The 20,037-nt window shown below is 33.7% G+C and overlaps 1 protein-coding gene across 2 annotated transcripts; it reads left to right on the forward strand.

Annotated features, from left to right (window-relative positions):
* Positions 1 to 1,037: 1,037 nt before the first annotated feature.
* On the forward strand, positions 1,038 to 16,171 carry LOC140893630 (kinesin-like protein KIN-14B). Of its 2 annotated transcripts, none has more exons than XM_073302711.1 (23): positions 1,038 to 1,428; positions 3,027 to 3,150; positions 3,434 to 3,520; positions 3,645 to 3,815; positions 3,894 to 4,000; positions 4,604 to 4,735; positions 4,867 to 5,045; positions 5,836 to 5,997; positions 6,381 to 6,472; positions 6,911 to 7,062; positions 7,357 to 7,530; positions 8,039 to 8,185; positions 10,322 to 10,510; positions 10,740 to 10,811; positions 10,931 to 11,004; positions 11,125 to 11,347; positions 11,886 to 12,077; positions 12,178 to 12,393; positions 12,881 to 13,228; positions 13,470 to 13,568; positions 14,544 to 14,684; positions 14,847 to 15,005; positions 15,556 to 16,171. In XM_073302711.1, the coding sequence occupies exons 1-23, from the start codon at positions 1,243 to 1,245 to the stop codon at positions 16,009 to 16,011; spliced, it is 3,882 nt and encodes a 1,293-aa protein (XP_073158812.1). In that variant the 5' UTR covers positions 1,038 to 1,242; the 3' UTR covers positions 16,012 to 16,171. The 2 variants fall into 2 exon arrangements, with proteins under 2 accessions (XP_073158812.1, XP_073158813.1); XM_073302712.1 differs by having other exon boundaries at positions 10,952 to 11,004.
* The last annotated feature ends 3,866 nt before the right edge of the window (positions 16,172 to 20,037 follow it).

The raw sequence follows: 20,037 nt of genomic DNA on the forward strand, positions 1-20,037 counted from the left end.
AATTTTTTTTAAATGGCGCCCAGATCGTTTGTACCTATTTTTGCTTATTACATAATCAGCCTTTACACCCGCTTAGCTCAACGAAAATCAGCATTCACAGACACCATTGTTCTTGTACATCGCGTGAGAGAACTCAGATCTAGATTTGAGAATAGTGATAATGAAGCATAATTTTTGGCATTAAAATCGGAATATGAAGGGGCAATATGGTAATGTTGTCCTCTCAATCCAATTTACTGTACACATTTGGATTCTTAAACCCAGCGTGTGAAGTGGATTTGTTTTCCCTATTGCACAGTGAAATATCTCGGGGCTTCGGGAAATGGAGAAAAGCCTTAACGACGAGAGAAACAAGGGATAGACCATCAATCACAGGATAATCCCATACACCAAACACAGCCTTAAAAACCATTAACACATACAATATGTACGACACGTCACATCAATGTTTTTGACAAAATGTCAAAGTTTAAAAAATTTATTGACGTGAAATAAGCAAAAAATTCAAGTAATTAATTAATAAATGGGAAGAGAAACAAAGTTATTGGTCCATAATATTGATACTTTATTTACAATAGTACATATACGTGAAATTCTCTTTAGTTTTAATAAGACAATTTTTTATTTATTTGTTATGTAATCTTCTGTTTCGATTATATATCTCTATTTTTTCACATAAATTACACAAGTCATTCGAAAAACAAATTACCTAAAACCTTTTTATTTTATTTTTATTTAATTAATTCAGAAAATAGTTGCTAGTTTTTCAATATATAAAATAATTAACAGAGTACATTAACAAAAGAGAAGGAAAAATATGGTTAAGTATATTATAATCTTATATATCTAAAAACAAAAAAAAAACATAATTTATATAATTGAAAAAGGCAATATGAATAAATTTTTTGTTATATATCAAACTTAAATGTAAAATATTAATAATAACAACAACAACATAAAAGGTGAAAAAGCTATCGGGGACACAAATTTAAAACGAGACAAAACGACGACGTCTCTCTTGTACCACCACTAAAAATTTTTGAAACAGATTTATCAGTGTAATAAAGCTGAAAAAATGAAAGCCACAATTCAGTAGGAGGAAGGAGAGGACAGATACTTCTTACATGCTCATCTTTGTAAAGTTCCTCTCCCAATCTGCAAACTTCGATTTAAATCTATGTGATTTCATCTGTCCACTTCAATTGCTTTCAATTTCGGATCGATCGAGGATTGCTTTACGAAATGGCGGAGCAGAGTGGGAGCAATAATCGCTGGAACTGGGAAGTGGCGGGATTCCAGCCCAGGAAGTCAGTGGAGCGTGACGAGTATATCAAGGCATCCGTCGCACCTTCACTCCGCCGTTACTCCGTTTCCGTATCACCTCATTCCGAGCTTTCCAAAATCCAGCGACTCAAAGATAAAGTCAAGGTTTATGCTTTAATCTATGTTTTCTTCTACCAACGTCGTTTAAAGGGGCAATTGGTATTTATCATCGATTTCTTGATGCATTTTACTTTGGGAATGCGTCTACAGTGTTTTAGCTTTTGCATAATTGTCCTTCGCGCTTGTTGGCAGTGTTGTTTTGTCGAGTGGAGTGTCAGTAAATTGAAAACTTCGAGCTAATTTTGAAGTTCAGAGATGTGTATATTGAAAGATTGTTAGGATTGTATTGACTGTGTGTAAAAATCGAATCTTGAGGTTTGAAGTTTCTAACGCTATTTTGATATTTGTGGTGGTCACATGGATTGTTCACAAGTTCATGCTGTAGATTCTAGAAGGTGGCTTCTGTACTGTTTCTTGCTTGTGGCCGCTGGGTTGATAATCAATCAAATATAGTGTTCAATTCTTGGTGTGGTATCTGGTTTTCTGAAAACTATAATATAATATCAGAATCAAATTAAATACAGTTGTGGATGGAAGTAGTCGTCTGTATTTTGTCATCAGTTAATTCTGGAAACCTTGAAGAGTTGCAGATAATTCAGTTTACTTGTATATAATTAATTTTTTCCTGCTAGAACTGGTGCAGCAACCGATTCTTCTACATGTAAACATGTATCTTCCAAGTGCCAGAGAATATGGAGAGTGTTCCAATATGTGGTTTAAAAACACTGCTGGAACGGAGTTTTATGGAAGAATCAACGATTTTTGGATCTAACCAATTGTTGGATATGGACTTCTGTTCTAATAATTTTATGGAATACAGTAATTGCCCTTTGCTGGATGTTTCTGATTCACAATTGACAATTTAGATAAGTAAATACACATTATGTGTCAATAAACTATGGAATGATATTAATCTACGATTGCGAAATGGCTTTGATTACTGTTAAAAAACATCCTACTTCTCCCCCAGGTGTTTATCAGCAACAACCGCTTTATTTCATTGCTAATTTAGATTACCACAATGGTGCTTGTTTGATAAGCCTTCTAAGACCAACTCCCATCGAACGCCATCCATGGTGCTAGCTTTGGCGTAAATAAGGTTTTATTTTTAATAAATTAAATAATGCAATTAAAATTATGAACGCATTAAAAGATAAAAAATCCCTTTTCAAATTTAAACATATAATTCATAATGTGTTTATTTGCATTATTTATTTTATTATAATACACAATAGTTATAAAGTATGTGACTTAGTTATTTAATTAAATTGATTCAACTTCTTAAATAAACCGAATTAATTATTTACATCAATCAAATGTAAATAATATGTAAATATATTAATAAATTTATAACTTGAAATTCGGTGCAACAAAACAAATATTGTGAATAAAGTGATGAAGACCATTTTGAGAATATTCTTTTTCGATTAAAGTTTGAAGTAGATGAGTTTTATGACTCGTGCAAAAATTGTGAGATTTTACTGCAAAAACCATGGAAAAGTAGAATTATGGGTTGGAGATAACTTAAGGTAGTCAGAAATTGATGATTTTGTTTTCGGCTTTAGTGCAAAGAATCTATTAGTCCAATGACCAAAAAAATATTACTTCAGAAAAAATGACAATGTCTAATTCGTTTTGAACAGCTTATTAGGGAAGATTACATGCATTTGAGGCAGGAAGTTGCAGATCTTCAAGACTATTCCAGTGCAAAACTTGATCGAGTTACGCGTTACTTAGGCGTACTTGCTGAGAAAACCCGTAAACTTGGTAATAAATTTCGTTTCTCTTAAAAATGAGTGAAACATAGATTTCAACATAATAAAAAGATGCATAAGCAATGCAAAAATTATGTGTAGAATGTGATTCAAACACAATGGACAAATATGTCTCCACTTATATTGTTTAAAGTTTTGCAGACACATGTTAAGCATATGTTGAGTTTGAGTTTTAAGTTTTATGATAAATATTCAAATCTTTTGTTTTTCTTGGGTGTTTGTTTGTATTCTTGACGTTTTTTTGTTTGCTGGAATCCATTCTCATTTACTTTCAGATCAGGCTGCCCTTGAAACAGAAGTTAGAATTTCGCCACTGCTATCTGAGAAGAAGAAGTTATTTAATGAGTTATTGACTGCCAAAGGTAATAGTTTCTGAAAGCTGTCTTATGTGTCTCAGCCTGTTATGTTCTGATGTTTGAAAATCATAAAGACACATTCTACTGACAACACTTCACTCCTACATGAACCTGAATTTATATATTGCAGGAAAGGTAAGGGTGTTTTGCCGCGTTAGGCCAAGTTTTGAAGATGAAGGTCCATCAATTGTTGAATTTCCTGATAATTTTACTCTCCGTGTAAATACCGGTGATGATAGTCTCTCGAATCCAAAGAAGGATTTTGAGTTTGATTGGGTTTATGGACCTCATGTTGGACAAGGTGGAACTTATACTGTCAATTAACTTTCATTTTCTCAGCTGGTTATCACATGCATTAACTGAGTCCATCCATTTGCAGCTGATCTTTTCACTGATATCCAGCCCTTCGTTCAGTCAGCATTTGACGGATATAATGTATCTATCTTCGCATATGGTCCAACATACTCAGGAAAGACGTATACTATGGTATCTCCTCTTGCCTTGTCTCTCTTTGTATCATTTTTGCTATGTGCTTTTGCTCTATTATCTTTGCATATTTGCAATGTTCTAAAACGTGGTAGGTGGGCGGCCACCCAACGTCTAGCTTCTAGGCACTAAGGCGGCCTCCTAGACAGTTTTTTTAGCCTAAATATGTAATTCTTTTTGTTTATCTCCATATCTATCCAATAATTCCTCTGTATCATTTTCAAACTAAAAAATCCATTGCATTTTTCTCCTTCATCTGATACAAATTGACAAGTACCGCCTATGCGGCAACCAGGCCGCTTAGGCGGTCGATTGATGTAACAAAGCCCAAAGGCATCGCCTTTTTAAAAATCGGGGCGATGGGCGACCAACGGCGCCTATTAGAACACCACATATTTGTAGGTCATTCCCTCGTATGTTTCTTCGACGCTGTTATGCTTATGTGAAAATATGTAATGCTTTTGTTAAAGTTTTATATCGAAATAAGGCTGACGATTCTCATTCAATACAATATTGAATAACTTGGAATGCTATATATTATCACCTCCGGCTGTTCAATTTGACGATATCTCTATTTTTCTATTAACACTTGTTTTCCTGCAGGAGGGATCCAGCCATGATCGTGGTTTATATGCTCGTTCTTTTGAGGAGCTTTTTGATTTATCAAACTCGGATTCAACTTCTACATCTCGATATAGTTTCTCTGTTTCAGTTTTTGAGCTATATAATGATCAGGTTCCTTTCCTTTGGCACCACCATTTTGTTTCATATAATATTTTCTTTACTTTTCTCGGCATAATTTTTTATGTATAATGCTTGACATCTTTATAATACCTGATGTTGGACCTTGCATATGCTTTTTGTAGATGAGAGACTTGCTGTTGGAATCTGGAAATTCTGTTTCAAAGGTCCGTATTGGATCACCGGACTATTTTGTAGAACTTGTGCAGGAGAAAATTGAGAATCCAATAGAGTTCTCGAAAGTTTTGAAAGCAGCATTCCGCAATCGAGGAACCGATGTTTTGAAGTTTAAAGTCTCCCATCTGTATGATTTATAGTAACGATCATGCAGTATTAATAGGCTTCTTGTTTTTTCGTGTTTGTCGTTTATCGCTGCTATTCTTTGTTTGATGAACCACAATTATATTTCTTACACCATCCATAGTATTGTGGAAGGTCAATGAGCTTTACATATATACTTCGATTATCTATCTCATTTATTTCTCTGTGGCAGAATTTTTTATTTTAGAGTTTACAATGTGAACGCCCTGTCATAGATCAGACTCGATGGAAAATTCTTTTTTTCTTTAAAAACTTCATTATTTAAAGTTATCAAGAAATGAATGTATTCTTGATTTCTGTCAGAGTTTCAATCAATAAAACCAATTTATATGAACCTCATCTTGAAACAGCTAAATGCGTAAGAACTGCTGATTCTGTTTGTGTTCCAGTAGGAATTTGACCTTCTATTTGTTACTATACGTAGATAGCAAATTGATGTAATAGAAGCTTAAGTTTTTAGGACCCCTACTCGTAGTTTGCATGGTCACATGTTTCTGCCGAAACCGAAGTATGTTGATCTCCACTTGCATAAATAGTGTTAGTTCTTGGAGCCTTTCCCCCCCCCTTTTTGTTAATCAATTTCTATCCATGATTAGAAATTTCTGTAGTGAAAGAAAAATCAACCAACCAATTTTTTGAATTCATCAAATTTTCTGCCATGAGAATGTATTAAAATTTTGTATACCTGTTCTATTGCATTTTACTTCGCGAAGGACATGATAACGGGTGAGAACTTATATAGTAAACTTTCTCTTTGGCTTGATGTTTTGTAGGATTGTCATGACACACATATATTATAAGAACTTGATAACGGGTGAGAACTTATATAGCAAACTTTCTCTCGTTGATTTGGCTGGAAGTGAGAAGACAAGCGCTGAAGAAGAGACTGGGGAACGGGCCACAGAGTTGCTGCATGTCTGGAAATCACTCTCAGCGTAAGTGAGAGTTTCACGTGGAGAAATAATTTTTTATCTTTGAGATGGAAGTCTTGCAATGAAGTTAGCCATAACGGGATAAAATCTGTGACAGAATAGGCATCGTTGTTTCCTTCATCGCTATGGTATTTTAAGATATTTCTAGCCAATGTAAATCACAGTTGCAATTGGTAATCGTAGTGTAGGTATATCTTCTTATTATATTTTGTTTTTAGCACACAAGTATACCCTTTGTTCTGTTATTAATCATAAGGAAAGTACAAGATCTTGTCGTGCAAAGTTTTGACCCGTGAGATATCTACTTATTTAGTTTGTCCACTTGTTCGTTTTCTTGCTGTTTGTTTACTAGTTCTTATTGATTGTTTTCAATGTTGTACATGCAGGTTGGGTGATGTTTTGGCATCCTTGACCTCTAAGAAAGACGAAGTTCCTTACGAAAATTCGGTGCTTACAAAAGTTCTCGCAGATTCTTTAGGTATCAGTCTCTTTTCAATACTTTTTATGTTGTCAATTGTTTTTTTATATATGTTTGTGAAGATATTAATTTTAGGTGTCTTATTTGATACAAAAATTCATTGCTCAGACGTGGGCAAATGTTTACCCTTCTTATCTGCGGCTGCATTTTGTTGTTTGCTCCACTTCTGTTGAGTTAACTTCTCACAAGTGATTCTTCATTGTCTCCATTACTTTATTCACATACGAAATGCTACTCTTTGCAGCGTAGACAACGCAATGCATAAAAAAATATATGTTCAAAATGCTAAACCTGTTATTTATTCACCTGAACTGCTGTCCAGTCTTTTCATTTATACTTTTTAAGCATATACAATTTTCTTATTTAAAATTTCTTTCTTTTTTTTAATGGTTCTCATTCCTATTCAGATAATAGTCCGTCTTTTCATTCATCATGCAGGTGGAAGTTCCAAAACAGTGATGATAGTCAATGTTAGTCCAAATGCATCAAATATTTCTGAGACATTATCATCCCTGAATTTTTCTGCAAGATCTCGAAATGCCATGTTGAGCCTTGGTAATCGAGATACAATCAAGAAGTGGAGAGATATGGTAAGTTTGCTCTTTCTAAGTGGCTTCACTATATTTTTCTCATAGCAATTAAATATACTCGATTAAGAGGGATATAAAAAAGGCTGTCACAATGTCGCCTTTATTTTTCTATTCTGATAATGCCACATGCAGTGCCAAAAAGTTCATAACATTTATCTAGATGACTATAATTGTCATGGCCATTTATCAAAGGCATGGTGCTAATTTCATGATCAGCGTGCTAGTGAAAAATCTTCTCGATGAATCTGATGGCATTTTCTTTTGCACTGATTTTCAACTGTGATGTTCTTGTAGGCAAATGATGCACGAAAAGAATTAGGTGAAAAGGAAAATGAAATTAGCAACTTGAAGTTGGAAGTTCTGGAACTAAAACAAGCTCTGAAGCCTTCGAATGACCAGAATGTTTTGCTATATAATGAAGTTCAGAAAGCTTGGAATGTTCCTTTGACGTTGCAGTCAGATTTAAAGGTTTGTGAGATCATTCTTTGGCATAGTTTTCCTGTACTCTCTTTAAGTACTTGTTCTTTCACAATGTGTTGCTTTATTTAACTACTGGAACCTTTTTATTTTATATCTTTACTTTGCATTCAGTTGGCTATTGTTGTAAATGCAAAGGTCTAGGTTTATGTACTAGATCAACTGAATGATTTCGTCATAAATTTTTTTATGTAACCTAGATCTTACTTGGAGTAAAATTTTATTATAATGTGAATAACAGTTTGCCTCTTCCTTTTAAATTTGAATAATGGTAATAAAAACTCAAAGCTGACTCTCATATCCCTTTTGACATGTCCAATTTCTTTTCAGAGAACTTGTTAGCTTTTTCTCTTCAATATTTCACAAACACTGCATTGTTAATGAATCAGATGACAGTTGAATAATTCTTCTTGAAACGTGACAGCATTATAGTGATTCGACTTTCACTTAAGTTTCTTTCTCTTGTTACAGCTAAACCTTTTTTTGTCATGTTGCGCAGTCAGAAAATATGATGCTTGCAGACAAATATAAAATAGAGAAGGATCAGAATGCACAAATCAGGAACCAGCTTTCTCAGTTATTACAAGTGGAACAAGAACAAAAGATGCAGATCCAAGACAGGGATTCAACAATTCAGATGTTACAGGTTGATCCAAAATTCCGATATTATTCCTTTGCCATTCTTTAGTGTAAATTTGGATATGAACTGCCCACGTAACTCCTCTATAGGTTACTGTAGAATGTTTGCATCATATTTACTTCAAGTGGCTGCATCCTTCTTTTGGAAACAGGGAAATACTGAAAAGTTTTCTATTCATGAAAATAGAATTGGGTTAATCAATTATCATTTTCATTTGCATATCTGGAAGCGTTCTTTGCCTGAACATCTATTAAATACCGTCTTTTTCATGCTTTAATTTTATGTTACTCATTACTGGATTCTAAATGATGAATACACATATATGGTTGAAAAGAGTTCAGTTTGAATGCCGGCCCCTGCAGCAGTTATCTTCAAATTTCTTGTGGAATGTTGCAGAGAAGCAATATATCCTTCAGCAAATAAAAATTATGTGTTCGTTTTCATCTCGCCAGGAGTTATAGTTATTTATTAGCTATTATTATTGCTGATATAAATTCACGTGTTTTCTGTTTTTGATATGGGGAAAACTTGGGGTCGGAGTGCCTTTGGCGGCTGAAATATTGACTTCTTGGACTGGGTATCATGTAATCTTTGAGAATATATCAATCTCCGATTTATTAAGAGATTGGGCTTTTGCCTTTTGTTGATAGGTGTAGGATCATGACAACCTTGTTGTCGAGGGCGGATTAATTGTCCGCATTTTGTACTACATAACTTTATCATAATTAATACAATATTGTTTCTTATAAAAAAAAAAAGTGATTTAAGCTGCATATAACAATGTTGGACTTCTTTATCACGTAGTTCAAATATTTTGACACGTAAATATACCAAGCTCCTTAGCTGCCTCATCTCATCTCTTACGATATTGGTCAATTGGTATTGATTCTAAACACCTATTGATTGTGAAGAGATAGTAATTTGATTTTGATAGATTTGTAATATTGCGGGATAACTATTGAAATGCTTGGTTGATTGGATTAATAAAAGAAGGACGTAAATTTAGTTAGTTGACAATTTTACGTTTATTAATAATCATAATTTTCGTTTTCAATATCATCATTATCCTCATCATCCCATTTTTACACGGACTTGGTGCTTGGCTGGGTGGTAAAATAATTGAGTGATCAATTACTGAATGTTGAATAACATGAGTGATATGAATTATACCTTTTTTTAGCAAGCAAAGACAATCATACTGTTTTTATTTTCGTTTTAGTTTTTTGCATATTCATTTTAAAATTGGTAGGTGTTGTGGTCAATATACATGTCAATCACCGATGCTGTGGATTTTAGACAAGGCATCCACCTTCTCGGATAAATTGTCAAGCAAAAAAAAACAGAGTGAGAATTTGAATTAGAAATTGATATTTGGAGTTGAACAGTTTCTAAAAACTTACCATGGACACCGATTTTTCCTTGTTTCATTCCATTTCTTGTTACTTTCCAGATTTTCTCCTTCATCTAACGTCACTTCCATGGACAGCAATTCTCTGTTGACTGTTATCACCGACCTTGGCCTTGGTCGTCTCTATTGAGCATGACACCTCGTCTTTTCTTTTTCTTTTCAATTTTTTATTTTGAAATAACTTCAGTAATTTAGATTGGTGTAGTGATGAGGACGATTCTGTGGATGGAAGATGCTAGTCCCTTCCCTCTCTTGTGATGAATAATCAAGAAAATGGTGATTTATGCTGTGCCAATGGTTTTGATGCAAAGTAAGAATAACTGCACCAAACGCTGGATGGGGCAGGATTATTTTAACAATCCAGCCTCAATCTATAGTACCAAAGACATAGTATAGTTGGAAATGATAAAAATCTAGATATATTCTCATTTATGCGACACATGATTAGTTCTTTTGAAACCTAAATCAATTTTAGCATGTTATATTTAAAGAACATGATGTTAGGCTTTCTGAAGCGGAACATGTAAATTGCTTTTTCAGAAATGACAGCCTTATGGTTGATTATGTGGCTAATTTGTTGGATGTAGTTTGTGGTAGAAGTTTATAAGTTTGGCTTTCTATTTCCAATGTTATTTGATTACTCCAAAATCTGCTAGCAGTTCTCAGATAACATTTTATTAGATAGCGAGACTCTGAATGTCGTCGCTTTTCACTTTTAATACTTTCATCTGCAGGCCAAACTGAGGAACGCTGAATCACAATTAAGTGAAGCCCTTCTTTCTCGTGAGACCAAATCAGCAAATGGCTCTAAATCACAGACTGAAGACGAAACCAGCAACAAAGCCACAGGGGATAGCATGGATTCTTCCGCAGTTACCAAAAGGCTCGAGGAGGAACTCAAGAAACGAGATGCGCTTATTGAGGTACTTTATTGTTCTCATATAGGATTATGTTGGGGCATTTTTCTTTTAGCATTTCATTTATCGAGCTTCACTGCAAAGAGATGAGGACCGAACTTTTTGTCTTCATGGTAATGGTCAGCGGCCTCTGTTAAATATGAAGGCATGGAGACATCATTATTTTTCTTTTCTAACAGTAGATTGATTTTATTTGCTGGGAGGATGAACTTTCTTTTGTCCTTTTATTTTCCAGAGATTGCATGAAGAAAATGAGAAATTATTTGACAGGTTGACAGAAAAAGCATCTTTAGCTGGATCACCTCAGGTTCTTTTATCACTATCTAAAATTTTGTTGCATGTTCCAGTGGTTCAGTTTGGTGTGTTATGTTTCTTTATTGTCGCTTATGCACAGAGTAACGTGTTGTTTTTACCTCCATGTATTAGTCACAAAATCTTTTCTCTCAGTTGTCAAGTCCTTCTCTGAGGGGATCAATCAACCAGCCTCAAGTAATAGGAAGGTGCGTTTCTCTTCTGGTTTTTGAATACTGAAAGTTTGAGTTTTCCACATGGTTCTAGATTTTCTTTTTCTTTTTTTCTATTGATAGAAATTTCTCTCTTCATTTAATTTTTTTTTACAGGAACAATAATACTAATGGCAAAGGACGACCTGGTGGTGATGGTTCTTTGCAGTTGACCCCTGATAAGACTGACGGCACCATTGCATTGGTTAAATCTGATATTGATAAGGTTAAAACTACTCCAGCTGGTGAATATCTTACTTCTGCCCTGAATGATTTTGATCCAGAACAGTATGACAGTCTTGCTGCAATCTCAGATGGAGCAAACAAGCTTTTGATGCTGGTATGGATGGGTTTCCCCCATATATTCAAATGTTATTTTCTCACAGTAACAATTTGAATTTGTGAATTTCCTGCTGCTATTTCACTTTCTTTAGGGACGTTTTCTTCTACAATTTTTAAACCTGGAAGGATTTATTTGTGATAGTGTTTTCCATGCACCTTAAGTTCACCGAATTACAGAACTCATTTTATTCCCTTTCAATTCCTCCAGTAACAAAACCCTTTCAGTTCCTCATGGAAACACTTTAGTTTCTTTTTTGACTCTCATATTCTCATTGTAAGAAAAGTTGTGCATGCTAGGATGCGTTAGATGCTACAATTTGTTCGATATATTTTTGTGTTACGCTTGTTTGGTGTACTGGCACCATTCTCATGTGTTTTTTTTTTATGTCTAACTAAATCATGTTTTACCATGTAAGGTCTTCTGAAATTTTGTGCACTTTGGAATAAAGGAATCGAGTATTAACAATCTGCCAAATGGTTTACTATTGTTATTTCACAAATTGCTCATTTTCTGATGCTTGTTTGTAACTTGACAGGTTCTAGCTGCAGTTATTAAAGCAGGTGCTTCTAGAGAACATGAAATACTTGCTGAAATTAGGGATGCTGTGTTTGCTTTTATTCGTAAAATGGAGCCAAAGAGGGTGATGGATACAATGCTTGTTTCACGTGTTAGGATTTTGTACATTCGATCGCTACTTGCTCGGTCCCCGGAGTTGCAATCTATTAAGGTACTGGAAGTTGTTTTCCATTCCGTTCGGCAGTTTTCTGAATCTATGTTAGCATAAAATAATGTGACCTACCGAAATTATTTCTTTTGTTATAAATCAGGTTTTACCCGTTGAACGCTTTCTGGAGAAACCTAGTGGTGGACGCAGCAGAAGCACGAGCCGCAGTAACAGTCCTGGAAGATCTCCTGTGAGATATGATTCAAGCATAAGAAATGCATTGATTCAGGAACAGATTCAAGCGTTCAAAGTGAATATAAAACAAGAGAAAAAGTCAAAGTTGTCTTCAGTTGTCCTGAAGATGCGTGGCATCGATCAGGTGGCTTGGGTTATATCTTTTATTGTTGTATATTATCAGTATGATTTCCATTATCTTTCTGGGTTCTGTTTTTCTTTTCATATTTTTTCCTTGGTGAGACATTGAAAGTGAGATTCTTCCCCCTCAAAAATATGATCTATAATACAACCTGTGCTCCAGGTAGTTTATGCCGTAAATATAAATTGCTTTGTTTCTGTACCATGTATAATAATGATAAATAAACTCACTTCAATTTATTTCTTTTGCTTTTTAAGAAAAAACAATACATTGCATTGCCTTTTTTTTTTTACTTTTCCTCTTGAGATCCTCTTCCCACCCACCCTCAATAGAAAGATAATACTATGCTTTTCAGTTACCTGGCATCACGGTATATCCACGAAGGGGCCCTTTTTATTTTCATATACTGTTTTAGTCGTCTATGATCATTTTTTGTTCGCAGCCTTTTAATTTCGTTGAGTTTGTGTGACACTTTAGATTCTCTATACAGGAAACATGGAGACAACATGTAACAGGGGGAAAACTTAGGGAAATAACTGAAGATGCCAAAGCCTTTGCGGTTGGAAACAAGGCTCTCGCAGCTCTTTTTGTTCACACCCCAGCGGGTGAGCTCCAGCGCCAAATCCGAAATTGGCTAGCAGAAAACTTTGATTTTCTTTCTGTAACTGATGATACGGTAGCGGGAGCAACTGGTCAGCTGGAACTTCTTTCTACGGCAATAATGGATGGTTGGATGGCAGGACTTGGTGCTGCCCAACCTCCAAGTACAGATGCTCTCGGGCAACTTTTATCTGAGTATGCTAGACGCATTTATACTTCTCAAATGCAGCACATGAAGGTATGATGACCGTTCCGTCTTACTGTGCTTTTCCTATTGTCATGCAATAATTCTTTTCATAGTTGTACGCTGACATCTGCATGGTGGCCTTCTGATGCTCTCTACTCCCTATTTTGTTCAGTGTTGAATTTGAATTTGCCCCCCTGAGGTTTAGATCAATAATATTGTTAGGTCACTCAACCTGCATGCATTGTATTGATAATTTTTTTCATAAATAGTTGATATTCCACATATCTATCAGGATATTGCTGGTACTTTGGCAGCCGAAGTTGCAGATGATCCTGCACAGGTAGCCAAGCTACGCTCAGCTCTGGAATCTGTGGATCACAAGAGAAGGAAGGTCAGCACCATATCAGTGTTTTTTTTTCACTTTTCCTGTTACTGGCGGGCCCTCATTTTCTCTCTTTACGTAAATTCTGTTGAGATTTCATGCTTGTTGTTCATCATAGCTAAGAATTCATCTATCATACATGCCTGTTCCAGCAGTAACTAATTTGACCTGTTTTTTGTTCTTTTTCTTACTTGGTAACGTCTAAAATTACTAGTTACTAGAAGTAAAAATACAGCAGTTTTGATATTTTTTCATAGCGATGTGAATGTTACACAGTGCATCCAATTTTTCATTTTTGAACCATGGATCTTAAAAACAACTCATTTGAAACTGTGACTGCTTTTCGAACTATGGTTTCTTAAGAAAGAAAATGTCAAGAAGATACTGATTTCCCCAGGAACCGCTACTTGGTTTCCATGGGTTAAGAAACATTATTATCTACGGTTGCGTTTTTGGATTAAAATATTTTGTTTTGAGAATTGAATTTAGAGAAAGGATTTGAATTGATTCCTATAATGAGTGTTTGTAATATCTTGTTTTGGTTAAAAAATAATTAAAATTGAAGTAGAAGGGTTTGAAATCACACATGCGATTAGACTGGATTTATGTCAAGGGTTTGAAAGTAAATCCACAAATTTCTTTCATTCAAATGTGACATTAGGGTAACTGACACTTATTGAAGTTTCCAGTTTTTTACTGTTGAGGCTTCATGCTGACTGAGTGAAGTTCTTTGGCTAAAATATTATGGCATAATTGCAAGTTGAGAATTTTGAGATGTTATCAATGTATAAATTTTTTTTTTGACAATATGCTGACTGCTTATTCTTCAGGTTAAAAAGGTGCTTCCGATTTGATCTCTTATTTTCGATTAGATATTAGAACTTTTCATACTTTTTTCCCCCAAGAAGGACCATATTTATTTGTCTTGATGCAGTTGGGATGTTCCCGAATCAATTAATCGTGTCATTTTGCATGAATAATCAGATTTTGCAACAAATGAAAATCGATGCGGCATTGTTGACTTTGGAAGATGGTGCTACACCCATTCGAAACCCTTCAACTGCTGCTGAGGATGCAAGACTGGCATCGCTAATTTCCCTTGATGGCATGTTGAAGCAAGTCAAGGTTTACCGTGTTTCTTTGTTCTTTCTTTTGTCTCGTTCTTTCTTTTCTTTTCTTTTCTCCCCTAAATTGTGCTATTAGAATATTATGGATCATTGATAAAAAAAAAGGGAATATTATGTATCAGTAAAAAGAATCTGTGACAGGTGTTTTTCTTTTTAACAGGAAATAATGAGGCAAACATCCGTCGATGCTCTCAGTAAGACTAAAAAGAAATCATTGCTTGCTTCTCTAGATGAACTAACGGAACAGATGCCTTCGTTACTTGACATTGACCATCCATGTGCTCAGAATCATATTACAGAAGCTCGACAAGCTGTGCTGGTATACTGTTAATATCATGCAACATGGAATTGGTTTACCAAATTTTTTAGGTTGACAGATTAAATTGGGTTTTGTTTTTAGCTTCCAGTTTGCCATTTTTTTTACATTTATGTTAGCTTACGTTATAGTGTTAATCTACTTGGTACTCCTATAGACGAGGAGATAAATGCATATGATCTTCCCAACTTAGAGGCGGATAAGTGCAATAATCTTCGGTTCGCTGAAATGTTCTCGACACATTACTTTATTTAAAAACCAATCATATAATGCTGAGGAAGCCAAGAACATGAATCTAGGTAATTGCTGTGGATGAGGACCTATGTATCATGAGATATCATGATGGCTCATCTTTATGCGCTTTTATTTCACACACCTATTTTCATAAGAAAGGTAATAGCATATACGCCTAACAGATTTGCTAAAATTCATGTTTAACTGTCCTGATTGACATATATGGTATTCTTGTAGCCAACATGCCTAACGGATTTGGCTAGTTCTCTTGTTTCAGTCTGTCCTCGAAAGGCATATCTCATATTCTTGTTTTATGCAGTCAACTTCTGAAGAGGAAGACAAACCCCAGGATAGAGAAAATGCTTCTAAACTTGGTGGAGATGCTGCATATGGTGCTGAAACCGATGTTGGGCAGTGGAACGTTTTGCAATTCAACACAGGCTCAACAACCCCTTTTATCATCAAGTGTGGAGCCAACTCAAATTCTGAACTGGTCATCAAGGCTGATGCACAGGTTCAAGAACCTAAAGGTGGGGAAATAGTTAGAGTCGTTCCAAGGCCATCTGTTTTGGAAAGTATGAACCTTGAAGAGATGAAAGAAGTATTTTCACAACTTCCGGAGGCCCTAAGTTTGCTTGCTCTTGCTAGAACAGCGGATGGAACTCGAGCTCGGTATTCAAGATTGTACAGGACGTTGGCCATGAAGGTTCCTGCACTCAGGGACTTGGTTGGTGAACTTGAAAAGGGGGGAGTACTAAGGGACGTTAAATCATGATTATTAAATCATTGAACTGGAAACTAGTTCATGTAAATTGTTCCTTGTATTCTTTTATCGCATGGTAATTTTTATCCTATCCTTTGGGATCTTGTTATTGAAATTGTGACTCGTGTTTTTTTGTGTATTCTTTTGTTGTGAAGTAAACTCTGTTCTTTTATCAGTTTGATTTAATATTGGCTTCAGAAAGATGGTTGCCATTTCCACCCGTTTTGATGTGGTGTTACTGTTAGTCATGGAGAAACTCTTCTGGGTAGTAAGTTTGTGTCGACATATTATACTTTACGCATTCACGTGCCTATATTATCAGCAACCTTAGCACAAATATATATTTTCAATGATATTTTAAAAGAAAAAAAAAATCATTTAGTTTCGAGATATCAATATTTCCGTATCTTTGCCTTTTGTTCATAGGTTATCATCTGTTTGAATGCCAAAATACTTCAATAATTATGGATAAAATGTTTTCATGATTATCCTGAAATGATATATATACACACAAAATTAAGGTTATGATGGTATTATTATTATTATTTCTCATCAAATATGCAAATTTTATTGGGTGTCCGAACGAATTAGCGGTTGTAAAAGTACCATGCGTCCATTAAATTTAAAACACCATTTTTTTTTTATATATATAGCCAAAGTGGATCACAACTTGAATAATATCAGCACAAGCATTTAGTTTTATTATTATACAACCTCAGCATCATTATAACTCATAGCCATGTATTATTTATTTGAAAATACTAATACATTTCTACATGTACATGGCGGTGGCACTCAATTTTATTTATTATTATAGACACAACTCAACTACAACTTAAATTTAGTTCATAGTTTCCGGTTCGGCATTTTGCATGTATGCATTAGCTTCTTCAGCCGTACGGCAGCATTTGCACCCCCATATACTCCGCAGCACCCGTATCTGCAACGGCCACCACCTCCACTTAGATAGAATTAAGTATTTCAAATACACTTTTGTTGCTTAGAGAAGTAACACCATAAACATCAAATCCACTTATTTTTTGTTTATATGGTAATTCATGATAGTTAAGATGTATTTTAAGTTCATCCAAGAAAGTAATGATTTAAAATCTATTTTAATCTATTTAACTAGTTTGTAAATAATTAAGTTATGAATTTAAGATTTCTGATCTATGTTTTATTGTTAACATTAAAATTATAATCGAAATCTATGGATTTGAAATACTTTCATCCAAGCGCAACCGACAACCATATAGTACTATGAATATGCCATCTGTCTGGAACAACTAATACGTTTTTTTCCTACTTCTTAATCTAAATAAAAGCTTTATCGTTTGCATTTCAAGTGTTTATAATCTTGTTCATTCATACTCGTGAAATAGTAATGATATTAATCCATGCACCGTTGCATGTGTTGTCAGTTTTGTACTTATATAATTTTTTTAATCATTAATCTGATTTATATTTAAATAGGAGTATAATATCATGATTGTAAATATAATGAAAAGTCTTGTTCCAATTTAAATTGATCATTTGTACCTTAATTGTAAAAATGAATAAGAAACTAAACTACGTACAATTTGAAATTATGGGGAAAAAAAAAGGAAGAAAAACGAAAAACCAGCCAAGATACCATGTTTATTAATTTGTCTCTAGAATTAAACTCGTTAGACTTACACTTATTAGTATTAATGATGATAGTTGATACATATGAATTATGATGTATTTTCGTTCTAAATTAATCGTTCATTTGTTTAAGTGCTTTAATTTACTCTTTGGATAAGGTTTTGTTTGGATTTGAGAGAATAATGGAAATAATTAAAGGTTTGATTTGAAATCCATCACAGTACACATTAATAACTCAAAAAGTAATTACTAGTTGAAATTTGAAATTAATGATCAGATTAATTTGTTTCTGTAGATTTGAAACCCTTAATCATATGGTTAATTCAACCCTAATGGTGGGGATATGTCTTTAACAACATATGAATGGCTCATATATGGTCAATTTTTATTTATTTATTTTATTTTAAACTGGGTCTACCGTGGATCTCTGATGCTTAATTAGTGAAACATGCGTGCCCTTGTGCAAACAACTTTGAAATTACTTAACATAAATGAATTCAAACAGTCAAAATAAATTGATTTGAAAATTTCAAAAATTCACTTACTGCAATCAAAATGCAACCTTCGTGATGTTAATTTTAAATAGTAATGTTTTTTTTTGGAACTGGACAAACTTTCTAATAAGGAGACACGTCGTAATTTATGTATTATTTACTCTTTTTTTTTAGTACAAATTACATCGAATATCGAAATCACATCATATTGCAACACTAAAAAGTGAAATTTGCTCGCACAACCGATGAGACTTGAGTATAGACTCGAGATGTGCTTGTCTCGAGCTAAGAAATTAGCTAAATCTACCTAAATAAATTAGAAAATCTACCCGCAATCAGCGGAAATCGAACCTGAGAATATCGGTTAATTTGGCCATTGGTTGTTTGTTGTAATTTGATCTTTCATTTTAAATATATGTATACGACAGTAATACTACATATCTTTTACTCTCAAAAAAAAAAAAATACTACATATCATTTATTGGATATAATATAATAATTCAAGCTAAAATACTCTCCATCGTCTTGCCATATTTTCTAACAAAAAACAAGTACGATTTATGTAAAAAATTTCCATACACAAAAGACAATTACGCTCACACACCCCAACTAATTAATTTAAAAGGGACATGTATACTCCATTGTGGGGTATATAAGATGATCGATGTTTATCTCAATTCATCATATAATTTTTCAGATTCATTTGACAATGCGAGGGATTCACTTGAACAAGATGAATTAAGTATATAGTGAATGGCCTAATTAACATGACAGGCCAAGAGAGGTATAGACTATAGAGTAATTAATCAGTACCATTTGGTCTTTGGTGAATTCTTTTTATAAAATTTCTAAAGTATCATTTTTATCAAATTATTGATATACATAACATCATGACATTTTAAGTTTAAAATAATTTATTTATTGCACACAAATTATATATCCTTTTTGTAACCATAACGTACGCTTGTACTTTGATCACGAATATTTATTATGCATGACATAAAATTAATTAAATCCGAGAATTATCGGTTTAACTGATACAATATTTGAGAAGATAAATTTAATTGTAATAGATTAAATGATTAATAGTTAACCTGATAAATTGATTTCTCTCACTCAACCACCCATATAAATAGTATCCTTTTTATTGGACTGTATTATATTAAATATAATTAATATCGGAAAAATGATAGTGATTTAGACATTAATAATTTATGAAAAACCCCTAAGCGAAAAGAAAAGGTCGCCATTTTAACATTCCACACTAGTTGGAATTATTTCCAAGTCAAAGTTCATGCATATGGATAGTTTGTCCCCAGATATACCTCAAGAGGCTTCTAATTTTGTGCAAGTCTCTTGTGAGATACGGTATCCGTGAGACGAGTTAACTTTGTCATATTTATAGTAAAAAAAATAAATATATGTTTCACAAAATTGACTTGTAAAATCGTCTCACGTGATTTTTAGTGTTTAATTTTATTATTTTGTAATTTAAACTTTTTATAGATTATAGATTTATAATTACATTTTTCGTATTTGGATACTACCTAAATATATAAAATTATTCGAAGAATATATGATATTATATTTTTCCTCTTTTATTCCCTGTTTGTAGGGGATAATATATATTATATATGGCGTAGAATGTTATTTTACACTATCAAAAATTCATCATCATCTCATTAAAAAAAAAAAACATCAACATCGTGCCTTATTTATTATTTCCCATTAATTGCCCCTTTGGTGAGGTCAAGCGCGCAACACTTTTGACTTTCCAACATTCATTTTCAAACCATATATAAGAAAATGATTAATTCATATTCATATCATTAGGGATAGATTCGTGCTTATTTTACAATCGATATATTCTAAGATATATATTATATACGGACGCTGGAGTAATTAATCAATAAATATA

This window comes from Henckelia pumila, chromosome 3 (genome assembly GCF_033568475.1).
Source record: "Henckelia pumila isolate YLH828 chromosome 3, ASM3356847v2, whole genome shotgun sequence".
Lineage (NCBI taxonomy): Eukaryota > Viridiplantae > Streptophyta > Magnoliopsida > Lamiales > Gesneriaceae > Henckelia > Henckelia pumila.